General features: G+C 40.3%; 1 protein-coding gene across 1 annotated transcript; it reads left to right on the top strand.

Moving 5' to 3' along the window:
- Window positions 1–2,819: 2,819 nt before the first annotated feature.
- Window positions 2,820–13,656, top strand: LOC131956161 (sialin-like). Its single transcript, XM_059320584.1, has 5 exons — window positions 2,820–2,963; window positions 3,821–3,950; window positions 6,742–6,892; window positions 9,121–9,211; window positions 13,237–13,656. The coding sequence occupies exons 1-5, from the start codon at window positions 2,871–2,873 to the stop codon at window positions 13,654–13,656; spliced, it is 885 nt and encodes a 294-aa protein (XP_059176567.1). The 5' UTR covers window positions 2,820–2,870.
- The last annotated feature ends 518 nt before the right edge of the window (window positions 13,657–14,174 follow it).

The following is a 14,174-nucleotide window of genomic DNA, read 5'->3' as shown; positions in this document are numbered from 1 at the left end:
TTCATCACCCCAATCATTGTTGGTTACCTGACTACAAAGTGAGTACAGGTAGATTTTTATCAATGCACTGTTTTGAAGAAAGGTACTTTGCAACCATTACAAGAAGTACCATTACATGTATTCATAGTCAACTATTACCTATCAAAATACTGAATCTATATATATAAATGCACTGTATTATTTAATGCCTGCTAGCTGGATTAAGTAATCATTTTAAAAATTCAAAAGTTTAATTAAAATCTTGTGTTTTAGGTACGGCGGTCGGGCTTTGATGACGTCATGTTTGGTGTGCGCTGGCGTGTTTACCGTTCTACTTCCGGTTTCAGCAGGCGTCCACCCGTCTCTTATAATAGCGTCAAGAGTCGTCACAGGAATAGCAGTGGTGAGCATTGAGTTCAACCATCCATACTTTTCAACAAATACGTAGAAAAACTTAAAGAAATATGTGAATCGACATTTGAACAATGTATTCAGTTTAATGTCTGATTTTTTTTATAATTAATGTTTTTTTTCTTGCCAATGTCTGCTAGAGCGGAACAGACTCTCTAGTCCAGGCGATGTGGGCTAAATGGGCGCCTAGGTACGAGACGGCCTCGTTGTCGTCATGTTCCTACACAGGTTAGTCAGTCTTAGTCGGTCTTTATCAGTCTTAGTCAGTCTTGGTCAGTCGTGGTCAGTCTTAGTCAGTCTTAGTCAGTCTTGGTCAGTCGTGGTCAGTCTTAGTCAGTCTTAGTCAGTCTTGGTCAGTCGTGGTCAGTCTTGGTCAGTCTTAGTCTGTCTTAGCAAGTCTTAGTAAGTCTTAGTTAGTCTTAGTCAGTGTTGGTCAGTCTTGGTCAGTCTTGGTTAGTCTTAGTCAGTCTTGGTCAGTCTTGGTCAGTCGTGGGCGGTATTAGTCAGTCTTAGTCAGTCTTCGTCAGTCTTAATCAGTCTTAGTCTTAGTCAGTCTTGGTCAGTCTTAATCAGTCTGGGTAAGTCTAGGACAGTCTTGATTAGTCATAGGCAGTCTCAGTCAGCCTAAGACAGTCTTAGTCTATGTCAGTCGTAATCAGTCTTAGTTAGTGTTGATCAGTCATAGTCTGCCTTGGTCAGTGTTGATCAGTCTCAGTCAGTCTTAGTCAGTCTTGATCATTCTTATTCAGCCTTAGTTAGACTTAGTCAGTCTTAGCCGACAATGTGTATCAGTCGACATTCATATCGTACCGACCTACCAGTAATAAAGGGATGTATCTGTAAGTTCAAGCTACTAACAACCACATCAACTAATTTGGTGTGTTGGTGTTTCAGGTCTCAGTGTGGCAGGGGTTCTCACGTTCCTGGTCTGTGGGTACCTCACTTCCATTGGAGGAGACGGGAAGGGATGGCCGTATATCTTTTATGTCTTTGGTAAGTTCAATTTGCATTAATAATTTTACTTACACGAATTTGAAATGATAGTATCAAAGCGTGCAGACAAAAAAAATTACGAGGTGCACACTTAATTATATTTACTATGAGAAAGCGCTAATTACCAACTTTGATGTTAACTCTAGCTTTTATGTATAAATATAACATCTCGTTGGATTACTGCTTTAATATTTTGGAAAACTTTGTATTATAAAAAGGGAGATAATTTTTAAAATATGAGTCTCATTTGTAAAAATACTTTTTTCACGGTAGCCTCCCTTGAGTTGATTCCCAAATAGACCACCAAACCGATGTAAATAATAAAATCTGTATTTGACAAATATAACAATATTTAATTCACCATTGTAACTAGATTTTCTACCGATTTTACTGTTTCTTAAGAGTTTATTGTCTGACTATATATAAAGATTGATTTCTCTAATTAAGTGTAAACAAATGGTTTATCCAAATTCTCATTTATCTGACAATCTCTGACTTAATTAATGACCTTCCGCACAAGTCTTAAACACTAATTTTAAAAGATGGACGCATGTCTAGTTTACTAGTCTATCTGTATGCAAATCTAAAGTAGATAGTTTAAATGAATGAAAAGTCCGATAAGATAAATTGATTATATGATGAAATGTTTCACCGTTAAATTTAACTGTATGACAAGTCTAACCAACAAGTTACTGACAAGTCTAACCAGCCACTGTAACCCCCAGGCTCCCTGTGTTTGATCCTGGCCCCCCTCTGGTGGTACACCGTCTACGACAACCCCGAGGTCCACCCCAGGATCACCAAGAAAGAGCTAGCCATCATCACCTTCAATAAAAAGTCGGAAGATTTCTACGACAAAAGCGTAAGTATCACCATGTGATGTTCTCGGCTTATCTTTGGTTTGATGATTTTTTGTGTGTGTGTTAAACTATAAATACAACTGTTGATCTGACACTAACTTTATTTAATTTGATTAAACTTATGATTTGATGTGTTTGTAAAGATGTGTGTATTTGACCGATATAATATGTCTATTACACGCGTCTATATATTGGCCTAGCCTGTATGGCCATGGACGCTGCTAAAACTAAAGCTGGTCATGACGCTAAAAATATAACCCTAAACATCATCGCTAAACACAACGCTAAACATAAACGATAATCGATAACGCATTTGATCGATACTAAAGTTTAAAATATAAATTCAGAATGCTAGCATTCATAAAGTGTATTCAAAAGCCATACAAAATGGAAAGGAAATTCTTTTTTTTTTGCTATAATCTAAACCAGATTAAAAATAGCCATTTTCGGAAATTCCCAAACGACCAAAAAAAGTCTTGACAGAGTAGCAAACCATCATACAATCTCATTATTTTGTTTGACGTACGAATAATCTCCCATTTCTTTCCCCCTCCCCCCACCCTCCCACAGCCGCTGAACACACCCTGGAAGAGGATCCTCAAGTCCCCAGCGGTCTGGGTAGTTTTGATGGGTCACATCTCCAATAAGTGGATCCTGTCATTTATGCTGTCATATCTGCCAAGATACTTCTCAGACTTCTTCGACTTCTCGCTCGAGACGGTAAGGGGAGGGAATTCAAGCGGCTAGAGTAAAAATAAATAATACAAGGGAGTTTAACAGTGTATAATTTTTTTTTTTACAAAGTTTGTTTTATTATAGGAATTAAATTATATTTTTATATTACCTTGTAGATTGGATTGGTTAGGTTTTGTGTGTTTTTAATTTATTTGCCCAAGAGGTATACACAGTTTGTGCCAACAAAATGTTTTTTTATGTTTAAGCAATCGATTGTGCTGATTGAGAGTACAATGGACTAGTAAACTTCATAAAAAGTAATAATCCTTGTATAAAGAAATCTCTAACTAATTGCAGTTACGTAGAGATCATAACAATGATATATTTTTTTTACATTTTTACAACAGCACCAGAATTTCTCTCAGACATTTTTCTCCGTGTGTGTGTGTGGGGGGGGGGGGGGGGGAGCGGGGGGGAGTGAGTTGAAGTGTTCTACCCCCCCCCCCCCCCCCCAGCCAACACCCCCATCTCCACCCCCACCCCGCAGAGATGCCTGAAAAAAAACTCTTTAAATATCACTGTGTTACCTAAAGGGATAACTACAGATCAAAGAAGTTCATCTTAACATCAACTTATCTTCTATTCCCTTTACAAATATGCAAACTGTGTGATTAATGCTGAAAAAATCGCCAAACCCTCAACTAATTTTTTTTAAAACCATTTCTCGACTTTTTATTCAACGTAAAAGTAACAATAGTTTCCCCTTTTTTACGGTGAATTAAGGTCTTAGAGTACTCTCCCCTTGCCCGCCTGTCAACTTGACCAGATTTATGAAGCGTTGATTACCTCCCCCAATCCTCTATCTAATTTAACTAGCATTTATTTCTCTCCCCTTCACACAGGACGGTCTTCTATCATCGTTGCCGTTTGTCGGTCGAATTATCTCCGGACTTATTGCCGGTTACATGTCCGATTGGATGATCCGGAAAGGGCTATCGATCTGCCGGACAAGGAAACTGTTCCAGACAATTGGTAGGTCCACGTGCTCGACTGCTGTAAAGGCCTCTTTACAGCGATACTCGCGCGCTGTAAATCATAGCGTGGGTGTACTAGGGCTTGAGGCTATCGTAGAAAGCTGACCTCCCTTTTTTCCATTATTTTTTTCGTGGATTCTCTTAGGAAGAGTAGAGTCCCTTCTTTTTTTTCGTGGATCCTCTTAGGAAGAGTAGAGTCCCTTCTTTTTTTTCGTGGATCTTCTTAGGAAGAGTAGAGTCCCTTCTTTTTTCGGGGATTTCTTAGGAAGAGTAGAGTCCCTTCTTTTTTTTCGTGGATCCTCTTAGGAAGAGTAGAGTCCCTTCTTTTTTCGTGGATCTTCTTAGGAAGAGTAGAGTCCCTTCTTTTTTCGTGGATCCTCTTAGGAAGAGTAGAGTCCCTTCTTTTTTCGTGGATCCTTTTAGGAAGAGTAGAGTCCCTTCTTTTTTCGTGGATCCTCTTAGGAAGAGTAGAGTCCCTTCTTTTTTCGTGGATCCTCTTAGGAATAGTAGAGTCCCCCTCACACAACTAACGAAAATTTACGAGGCATCTGGATTATCAAGCGTGGTGATTCTGAAACTGGTTGGAACGCAAAGTTTAGACACGATAGTGTTTAAAGTACTTTTAGATCACATTTACGTTGAAATCAAAACAAGCAGTTATCGTTATTCCTCTAGTTTAACTTTATCTTATGTACAAATAGTAATACTGAAGTATTTTATTTAAGTGGCTCTTTCAAAAAAAAAAATGATATAAAAACGTTGTTTTATAGTAAATTTAAATCTTTGAACTCATTTATCTCAAAATGTTGTTTTTATCACCTAAGTACTTTTAGCACTAGGGTCTTCTAAGGGGCCATCCATAAATGACGTCACGCTTTTTTGACGCTTTTACCCCGCCCCTCTCCCCTCCGTCACACATCGTCACAAAAAGCCAAACCCCCACCCCTAAAATGACATCACACCTTAGTCTACAACCCCCACCCCTCCTCAAAATTGAAAAGACGAATTTTTTTTTCAAAATCTTACCTGAGCTCTGTCAACAGAGAGTATTTTAAACAATTCCTATTACAATTTATTAAGTTTTTTAAAACGCGAAATAACGTCTAAATTTCTTTTTCTAAAATTTCTTTTTTATAATGAAAAAGTGTGACGGCGCCCCACTTGACCCCCCCCCCCCTCCCCCTCATCACACACCGTCACAAAATTACGGACCCCCCTCCCCCTACGAATGTGATGTCATTTATGGACGACCCCTAATTCAATCTTCCATAGCCACAACAAAAATAAAACTAAACATACATTTATGTTTGCTTTAAAAAAAAACCACCTGTATATTCTAATAAATCCAAGCATTTGGTAAATATTCCCTCCCCTTATCTTGTAATTAATTAATATTCATTTAAAAAAAATGTAAATAGTTAATTTTTATGGACTAATTTTTAATTGGACTAGTTACAAATTTATATTAATAAAATGCTATTTTAAAAAAACAAGCAAACGTATTCAAGCCAATCTCATAATTCATTTTGTAAATATTTGTTCAATCTTTTTATACCCCCCATCCTCCCTGACTCAATATCTAAAGCGCCATAGGACATGGCACAGCTAGCCTTATGGGAAACCGACCCTGTCCCATAGACCCGCCCCCTAAATAAATATTTGTTTAACAAAAAACATTTGTCCAACATATTTTTATGGGGTCATGTATTTGCCCTATTCCATGTCTCTGGCATTCTCAGACCAGCGAGTCCAGAAACTCTGTTGTGTGATCACACGGATTAAGATTCCTGATGTGCTTTTTTTTTTCTCCTTCTGTTCCACAACATGGGAGATAAACGGATTAGAAATCAAGGGGGATAACAAGATGGGAAATAATTGATTTGCGTTCTTTGCTGGCCAAATAGAGTGGGGGTTCTGTTTGCTTTGTAACTTTTACTTTAAGTAAATAAACATACTTCTTTTATAATTGTTGTAATAGTTTAAAGTTTGTTGTCTTTTTTGAAAATAAATATTTGAAAAATAATTATTAAATTTAACCATAGAGTTACACAGAGATTTAAATATCATTTGCTTCACCCACATATATTATTTCAATGGTAATATTTTAAAAATTCTGTTAATTTTAACAAAGTCCCAAGTTACACTGTCGTAGTACTGTCCCATGCTCCAATGATTGAGATTCAAATTGTTCCCATGTTTTACTATCCCATGTTCCACTGTCCCATGTTCCACTATCCCATGTTCTACTGTCCTATGTCCCACTATCCCATGTTTCACATCCCACGTTCCACTATCCCATGTTCCACATCCCCATGTTCCACTCTCCCATGTTTCACATCCCACGTTCCACTATCCCATGTTCCACTATCCCATGTTCCACTATCCCACGTTCCACTATCCTATTTTCCACTATCCCATGTTCCACTATCCCATGTTCCACTATCCTATGTTCCACTATCCCATGTTCCACTATCCCATGTTCCACTATCCCATGCTCCACTATCCCACGTTCCACTATCCTATTTTCCACTATCCCATGTTCCACTATCCCATGTTCCACTATCCTATGTTCCACTATCCCATGTTCCACATCCCATGTTCCACTATCCCATGTTCCACTATCCCCTGCTCCACCGAGCCAAGTTTCAAAATGTTGCAACATCCCATGTTCCACTATCCCATGTTCCACTGTCCAATGTTCCACTATCCCATATTCCACTATCCCATATTCCACTATCACATGCTCCACCGAGCCAAGTTTCAAAATGTTGCAACATCCCATATTTCAGGCTGTTGGGGCTGTGCTGTCTTCTCGCTGTTTATCGCCTTGATCCCCGGCCTGAACAGCAGCGCCTCTATCGCCCTTCTCGTACTGGCCCTATCATTCCAGAACCTCACGTCCGTGGCCTTCAGGATCAATCTGCTTGACATCGCTCCAAGGTAAGGGACGCAACTGTGTTTTTAGCTTGCTTATGGTCCTCATTGATCCCCACACAAAAAGAAAATCAAATAAATAAAAATAAAACAACAAATTAAACATGTAAAAATCAAATCGTTGTTATAGGTTATAATAGGCATTGTTTTGAATTGAAAAAAAAAATAATCAACAGATATAAAAAGAAACCAGTAACTGAGAACAAAACAGAGGAAATTAAAATATAACTTTTAAGTTTACAAGTCCACTTCAATACGAATTAGCTACACGAAATTTCTCTTTAAATTAGCTCCTTACATTTAAAGCCACACATAAAATAACACTGACCCTAATTCTTCATCAAAACCTTAACCAAAGTCTAAACGATATAAATTTTTTTTGTGTTATAGGCTTTACAGTAAGCTTTCTTTAAAGGTGTATATTTGTAAAATCAATATCTATATGAGCAAACGAAAAAATATTATTAAAAAATAACATGATTAACAAATACTTCGCTGGTAGACATTTTGTTTTATGATTTCTGCTAACATACTGTACAAAGCCTACGTGAATTTATACTGTGTAGCTTTAGCCTTTCAAGTTAGAGACTGTATAAAAACAAATGTTATATAACTACAATGTCCAAACTCGTCTATACACAAACCCGTATGTGTGTATATACCAAACATTCCGATTTTAATCATCAAGCCTAGTTCTGGTTTACGGACTACTGTAGTAGCAAAGTTTAGTTTGTTTGTCTGGGTATAGTATCGTAGGATCTTGACTTTAAGCGGGGAAAGTAAAGTTAACCTAAGATGGACGAACTAGAAAGTAACGTTAAGCTAAGATGGACGGACTAGAGAGTAACGTTAACCTAAGATGGACCAACTAGAAAGCAACGTTAACCTAAGATGGACGGACTAGAAAGTAACGTCAACCTAAGATGGACCAACTAGAAAGCAACGTTAACCTAAGATGGACGAACTAGAGAGTAACGTTAACCTAAGATGGACCAACTAGAAAGCAACGTTAACCTAAGATGGACGGACTAGAAAGCAACGTTAACCTAAGATGGACGGACTAGAGAGTAACGTTAAGCTAAGATGGACGGACTAGAGAGTAACGTTAAGATGGACGGACTAGAAAAGAACTTTAAGCTAAGATGGACGGACTAGAAAGTAACGTTAACCTAAGATGGGCGGACTAGAAAGTAACTTTAAGCTAAGATGGACGGACTAGAAAAGAACTTTATGCTAAGATGGACGGACTAGAAAGTAACCTAAGATGGACGGACTAAAAGAAAATTTAAGCTAAGATGGGCGGACTAGAAAAGAACTTTATGCTAAGATGGACGGACTAGAAAGTAAGCTAAGATGGACGGACTAAAAGAAAATTTAAGCTAAGATGGGCGGACTAGAAAAGAACTTTATGCTAAGATGGACGGACTAGACAGTAAGCTAAGATGGACGGACTGAAAGAAAATTTAAGCTAAGATGGGCGGACTAGAAAGTAACAATAAGCTAAGATGGACGGACTAGAAAGTAACGTTAAGCTAAGATGGACGGACTAGAAAGTAACGTTAACCTAAGATGGACGGACTAGAAAGTAACGTTAACCTAAGATGGACGGACTAGAAAGTAACGTTAACCTAAGATGGACGGACTAGAAAGTAACGTTAAGCTAAGATGGCGGACTCGTGACAGCACTCATAGACAGGACTGAAGGGTCTCGTCATAGAGATGATGAGAAAAAAAAAACTGCCCCATAAAATATAGTGACCTCCCATCCACCATAACCCCTCCCCTACGGGTCGAAAATCTGAACTTGGGTGGTGCCGGGGGATCAATTTATTAGCCGGTTATCGGTTGTAAGCGATGGGTAGTGGGGATAGGGGGCCATACAAGGGGGGGACGACTGTTGGGGATATGGGTACGTGGACAAGAGGGAAACAATGCTTTTAACATACATGTCATGCTCTGCTAGAATTACGTTAACACGAACGATGATAATTTTAACACTAATTTTATTGTATATCTAGAAAAAACAACTAATAATTAGATCGCCCCTTATTGATACAGACCTTTTTAACCAAAATTTTAAAATTCTGTTTACCATTTATATTAAATTGTTTTGACACTTAGATCACATCTCTGGGTACGCTAGATTGTTTAAATCTTTATGTCACTAATTGTATTATTTAGCGTTCGTTTAATTATCAATATTACCTGATTTTAACCCTACTCTCCGTGTCTAGGTACGCTGGTCTACTGAACGGTGTCGTGTCTACAGTTGCCACTCTCATATCTCTGCCCGCCCCTGTTGTTACATCTCTGCTAATAGCTGGGGTAAGTGTTAACTTTAGTCATAGTTGGGGTAAGTGTGGGCTTTAGTCATAGCTGGGGTAAGCGTGGGCTTTAGTCATAGCTGGGGTAAGTGTGGGCTATAGTCATAGCTGGGGTAAGTGTTAACTTTAGTCATAGCTGGGGTAAGCGTGGGCTTTAGTCATAGCTGGGGTAAGCGTGGGCTTTAGTCATAGCTGGGGTAAGTGTGGCCTTTAGTCATAGCTGGGGTAAGTGTTAACTTTAGTCATAGCTGGGGTAAGCGTGGGCTTTAGTCATAGCTGGGGTAAGTGTGGGCTTTAGTCATAGCTGGGGTAAGTGTGGGCTTTAGTCATAGCTGGGGTAAGCGTGGGCTTTAGTCATAGCTGGGGTAAGTGTGGGCTTTAGTCATAGCTGGGGTAAGTGTGGCCTTTAGTCATAGCTGGGGTAAGTGTGGGCTTTAGTCATAGCTGGGGTAAGTGTTAACTTTAGTCATAGCTGGGGTAAGTGTGGGCTTTAGTCATAGCTGGGGTAAGCGTGGGCTTTAGTCATAGCTGGGGTAAGCGTGGGCTTTAGTCATAGCTGGGGTAAGTGTGGGCTTTAGTCATAGCTGGGGTAAGTGTGGGCTTTAGTCATAGCTGGGGTAAGTGTGGGCTTTAGTCATAGCTGGGGTAAGCGTGGGCTTTAGTCATAGCTGGGGTAAGTGTGGGCTTTAGTCATAGCTGGGGTAAGCGTGGGCTTTAGTCATAGCTGGGGTAAGTGTTAACTTTAGTCATAGCTGGGGTAAGTGTGGGCTTTAGTCATAGCTGGGGTAAGCGTGGGCTTCAGTCATAGCTGGGGTAAGTGTGGGCTTTAGTCATAGCTGGGGTAAGTGTGGGCTTTAGTCATAGCTGGGGTAAGCGTGGGCTTTAGTCATAGCTGGGGTAAGCGTGGGCTTTAGTGATAGTTGGGGTAAGTGTGGGCTTTAGTCATAGCTGGGGTAAGCGTGGGCTTTAGTCATAGCTGGGGTAAGTGTGGGCTTTAGTCATAGCTGGGGTAAGTGTGGGCTTTAGTCATAGCTGGGGTAAGCGCGGGCTTTAGTCATAGCTGGGGTAAGTGTGGGCTTTAGTCATAGCTGGGGTAAGTGTTAACTTTAGTCATAGCTGGGGTAAGTGTGGGCTTTAGTCATAGCTGGGGTAAGTGTGGGCTTTAGTCATAGCTGGGGTAAGTGTGGGCTTTAGTCAATTCCTGGGGTAAGTGTGGGCTTTAGTCATAGCTGGGGTAAGTGTGGGCTTTAGTCATAGCTGGGGTAAGTGTGGGCTTTAGTCATAGCTGGGGTAAGCGTGGGCTTTAGTCATAGCTGGGGTAAGTGTGGGCTTTAGTGATAGTTGGGGTAAGTGTGGGCTTTAGTCATAGCTGGGGTAAGTGTGGGCTTTAGTCATAGCTGGGGTAAGTGTTAACTTTAGTCATAGTTGGGGTAAGTGTGGCCTTTAGTCATAGCTGGGGTAAGTGTGGGCTTTAGTCATAGTTGGGGTAAGTGTGGCCTTTAGTGATAGCTGGGGTAAGTGTGGGCTTTAGTCATAGCTGGGGTAAGTGTTAACTTTAGTCATAGCTGGGGTAAGTGTGGGCTTTAGTCATAGCTGGGGTAAGCGTGGGCTTTAGTCATAGCTGGGGTAAGTGTGGGCTTTAGTCATAGCTGGGGTAAGTGTGGGCTTTAGTCATAGCTGGGGTAAGTGTGGGCTTTAGTCATAGCTGGGGTAAGTGTGGGCTTTAGTCATAGCTGGGGTAAGTGTGGGCTTTAGTCATAGCTGGGGTAAGTGTGGGCTTTAGTCATAGCTGGGGTAAGTGTGGGCTTTAGTCATAGCTGGGGTAAGTGTGGGCTTTAGTCATAGCTGGGGTAAGTGTGGGCTTTAGTCATAGCTGGGGTAAGCGTGGGCTTTAGTCATAGCTGGGGTAAGCGTGGGCTTTAGTCATAGCTGGGGTAAGTGTGGGCTTTAGTCATAGCTGGGGTAAGTGTGGGCTTTAGTCATAGCTGGGGTAAGTGTGGGCTTTAGTCATAGCTGGGGTAAGTGTGGGCTTTAGTCATAGCTGGGGTAAGTGTGGGCTTTAGTCATAGCTGGGGTAAGTGTGGGCTTTAGTCATAGCTGGGGTAAGTGTTAACTTTAGTCATAGCTGGGGTAAGTGTGGGCTTTAGTCATAGCTGGGGTAAGCGTGGGCTTTAGTCATAGCTGGGGTAAGTGTGGGCTTTAGTCATAGCTGGGGTAAGTGTGGGCTTTAGTCATAGCTGGGGTAAGTGTGGGCTTTAGTCATAGCTGGGGTAAGTGTGGGCTTTAGTCATAGCTGGGGTAAGTGTGGGCTTTAGTCATAGCTGGGGTAAGTGTGGGCTTTAGTCATAGCTGGGGTAAGTGTGGGCTTTAGTCATAGCTGGGGTAAGCGTGGCCTTTAGTCATAGCTGGGGTAAGCGTGGCCTTTAGTCATAGCTGGGGTAAGCGTGGGCTTTAGTCATAGCTGGGGTAAGTGTGGGATTAGTGATAGCTGGGGTAATTGTGGGCTTTAGTCTGGAGGTTAATGGGTTTGTGTATGGGCTTTATTCATACTTGGGGTAAATGGGTTTGTGTATGGGCTATAGTCATAGCTGGGGTAAGTGGGTTTGTGTATGTAATAGGGTTGTTATTTGGTGGTATAGAGTGTAATGGTATTTATACTTTTGCTCAGCTGTGTTTCGGGGAGACAGTTAAATAGAAGATGTGGCTGTCTGTTTTGTTATGATGTGCATTTGAGAGAATGCGTGTGTTTGTATGTGTGTGTGTGAGATAGAGAGAGAGAGAGAGACTCAGAGAGAGACAGAGAGAGAGAGAGAGAGAATCAGAAAGCGAGAGAATAAACATGATATGTTTTTTTAATATTACACCATATAGCTATTACTAGCTTTATATGAATAAATATGTCTGTAATTAGGTAACTAGGACCAACAACACATAATGTACATATGGAACAAGCTAGCCAATTATTACAAACACTCAACCAGTCTTGTTTTGTAAAGCGATGTAAAAATATTCTTAGCTATACATTCTCACATTATAGCCTGCATAAACCCCGTCGTCTCCTGTCTAAGCTTTTATATTTATCATGGCAAAAATGTTTTAAAAAATTAACATTTTCGTTTTACATTTTTTCCCCATCAATATCTTAATTGAGTTTTTGTGTTAGATCCATGTTGCTAGATTTTGCGGGTTTAAAAAAAATCATGCCGCTAAGTCAGAAAATTAGGGCAGGGAATTACTCAAAGGATTACTTAGCATAAGCTAGCGGAGATTCAATAATAAATGGATAAAAATAGATCTTTTTTAATAAAGATTCCAAAATAAAATAAAATGGTTTGGAGTTAGACAAACAAATATGAAAATAAAAGCAGGAAAGTACATAATTTAATTAGAAAAGTTGCATAAGAAAGTTTTTAATAAGTGTATTGATTGGTCCGTCTGACAGTATAGTAAACAATATCCTTGTAAGGAATCAAAGCGATGTTGAACAAACGGTTTCCACGAAGCACATCTACAGTCCCTGAGATATTAGAATTTAAATTTATACAAAAAATATATACCAGTGACAGATTCCCCCCCTGAGTTTCTTCCAGGCATCTCTTCGGGGGGGCTCCGCCCTCCCCCCCCCCCCCCCCCCGAAAAATGTTAACCGCCCCCCGAAAATTTCAAGTGCCCCCCCCCCCCCCCCCCGGAGAAAACAAGTTTGGAAGAAACACTGATTTCCCCCCCACCCCCCCCCCCCCCCCACCCCGGAAAGCTTCTATTGCCCCCTCCCCCTTTACGGAGAAAAATATCTGACATAAACACTGTACTAATAATGGTGGGTGGGTAAGAGTCGGGCTAGGGATATAACCATTATAGGATTTCCCAAATTTGCGATCCTATTTGATCGTCTTGTCCTATTTCAGGGAAACTAGTCAGAATTTTAGAACAAAAAATTGAAACTTACCAAGACACTCAGTATTGTGTCTGTATTAAGACTAAGAAAATAAGTTTCAGAACATGATTATATATCACATGTATCAATAGCTGTGCCTCGTCTTCCAGGGTTCAAGAGATGGTTGGCTTGTCGTCTTCTGTCTGGTGGCAGGGTTCAACATTGTCGGCGGTCTCATCTTCGTTCTCTTCGCACAAGGCGACATACAAGACTGGGCAACATCGGACTACTCTGTCAACGTCGTGAAAAGGGAAGTAACTGCAGGTCAAGGGAAACAACCTGACGTCGAAAATGGAATCTTCGTTACTGAAACCAGCACTCGTCCCTTGCCTTTGACCTTACCTGTGGTCAACGGAAAACCATTGCGTGAGGTCAAGTCAGTTCCAGCCAGCTTGAGGCGAGGTAGTAAAAGACTTAAGGCGGTTGCTAGACGAGCGAGTATGGACGTCGGTTCGTTGATAAAAAACGTACAGAATTCTGCGTTTTCAAACTTGGCTTTAGCAGACCTTTGACAAACTAGATACTACAAGTTCTGAATCAGGCGTTTTGAAACTTGGCTTTTGCAGATCTTTGACAAACTAGATACTACAAGTTCTGAATCAGGCGTTTTGAAACTTGGCTTTTGCAGACCTTTGACAAACTAGATACTACAAGTTCTGAATCAGGCGTTCTCAAACTTGGCTTTAGCAGACCTTTGACAAACTAAATTATACAAGTTCAACACCTGGCGTTCGTGTAAAACCCACCGAAAAAGAAAGTTGTAAAATCTTTTACAAACCAACAGATTCCTGAACGAACGAAATAAAACACGTCTTACAAAAGGTATTTTCATACCATGCTATAAATAAAACAGGTCAAGATCCAGGTATTTCCCAAACCTACTTTACCTTTCTTCCACAAACACACTGCATTAGGCTTTCTAACCTTACATTTTACGACTGACACAACAAAACTACTGTTGAACCGATTCTTTTATTTTTAAAACATTAAACTAGTAGTTAAAACGTTGTTTTTAAATTTTGCATTATCA

The sequence above is a fragment of the Physella acuta genome, unplaced genomic scaffold (assembly GCF_028476545.2).
Source record: "Physella acuta isolate Inbredline_101_S28 unplaced genomic scaffold, ASM2847654v3 ptg001131l, whole genome shotgun sequence".
Classification (NCBI taxonomy): domain Eukaryota; kingdom Metazoa; phylum Mollusca; class Gastropoda; family Physidae; genus Physella; species Physella acuta.
Note: the sequence above shows the minus strand (reverse complement) of the source record. Positions and strands in the feature narration are given on the sequence as shown.

What these genes read in the sequence shown, in the direction of transcription:
- LOC131956161 (XM_059320584.1), top strand. Translation starts at nt 2,871, where the DNA reads ATGGGTCACATCTCCAATAAGTGGATCCTGTCATTTATGCTGTCATAT. An exon ending in GAAACTGTTCCAGACAATTG is followed by an intron (nt 3,951 to 6,741) that starts GTAGGTCCACGT and finishes CCCATATTTCAG; the next exon opens with GCTGTTGGGGCTGTGCTGTC. An exon ending in CATCTCTGCTAATAGCTGGG is followed by an intron (nt 9,212 to 13,236) that starts GTAAGTGTTAAC and finishes ATGTATCAATAG; the next exon opens with CTGTGCCTCGTCTTCCAGGG.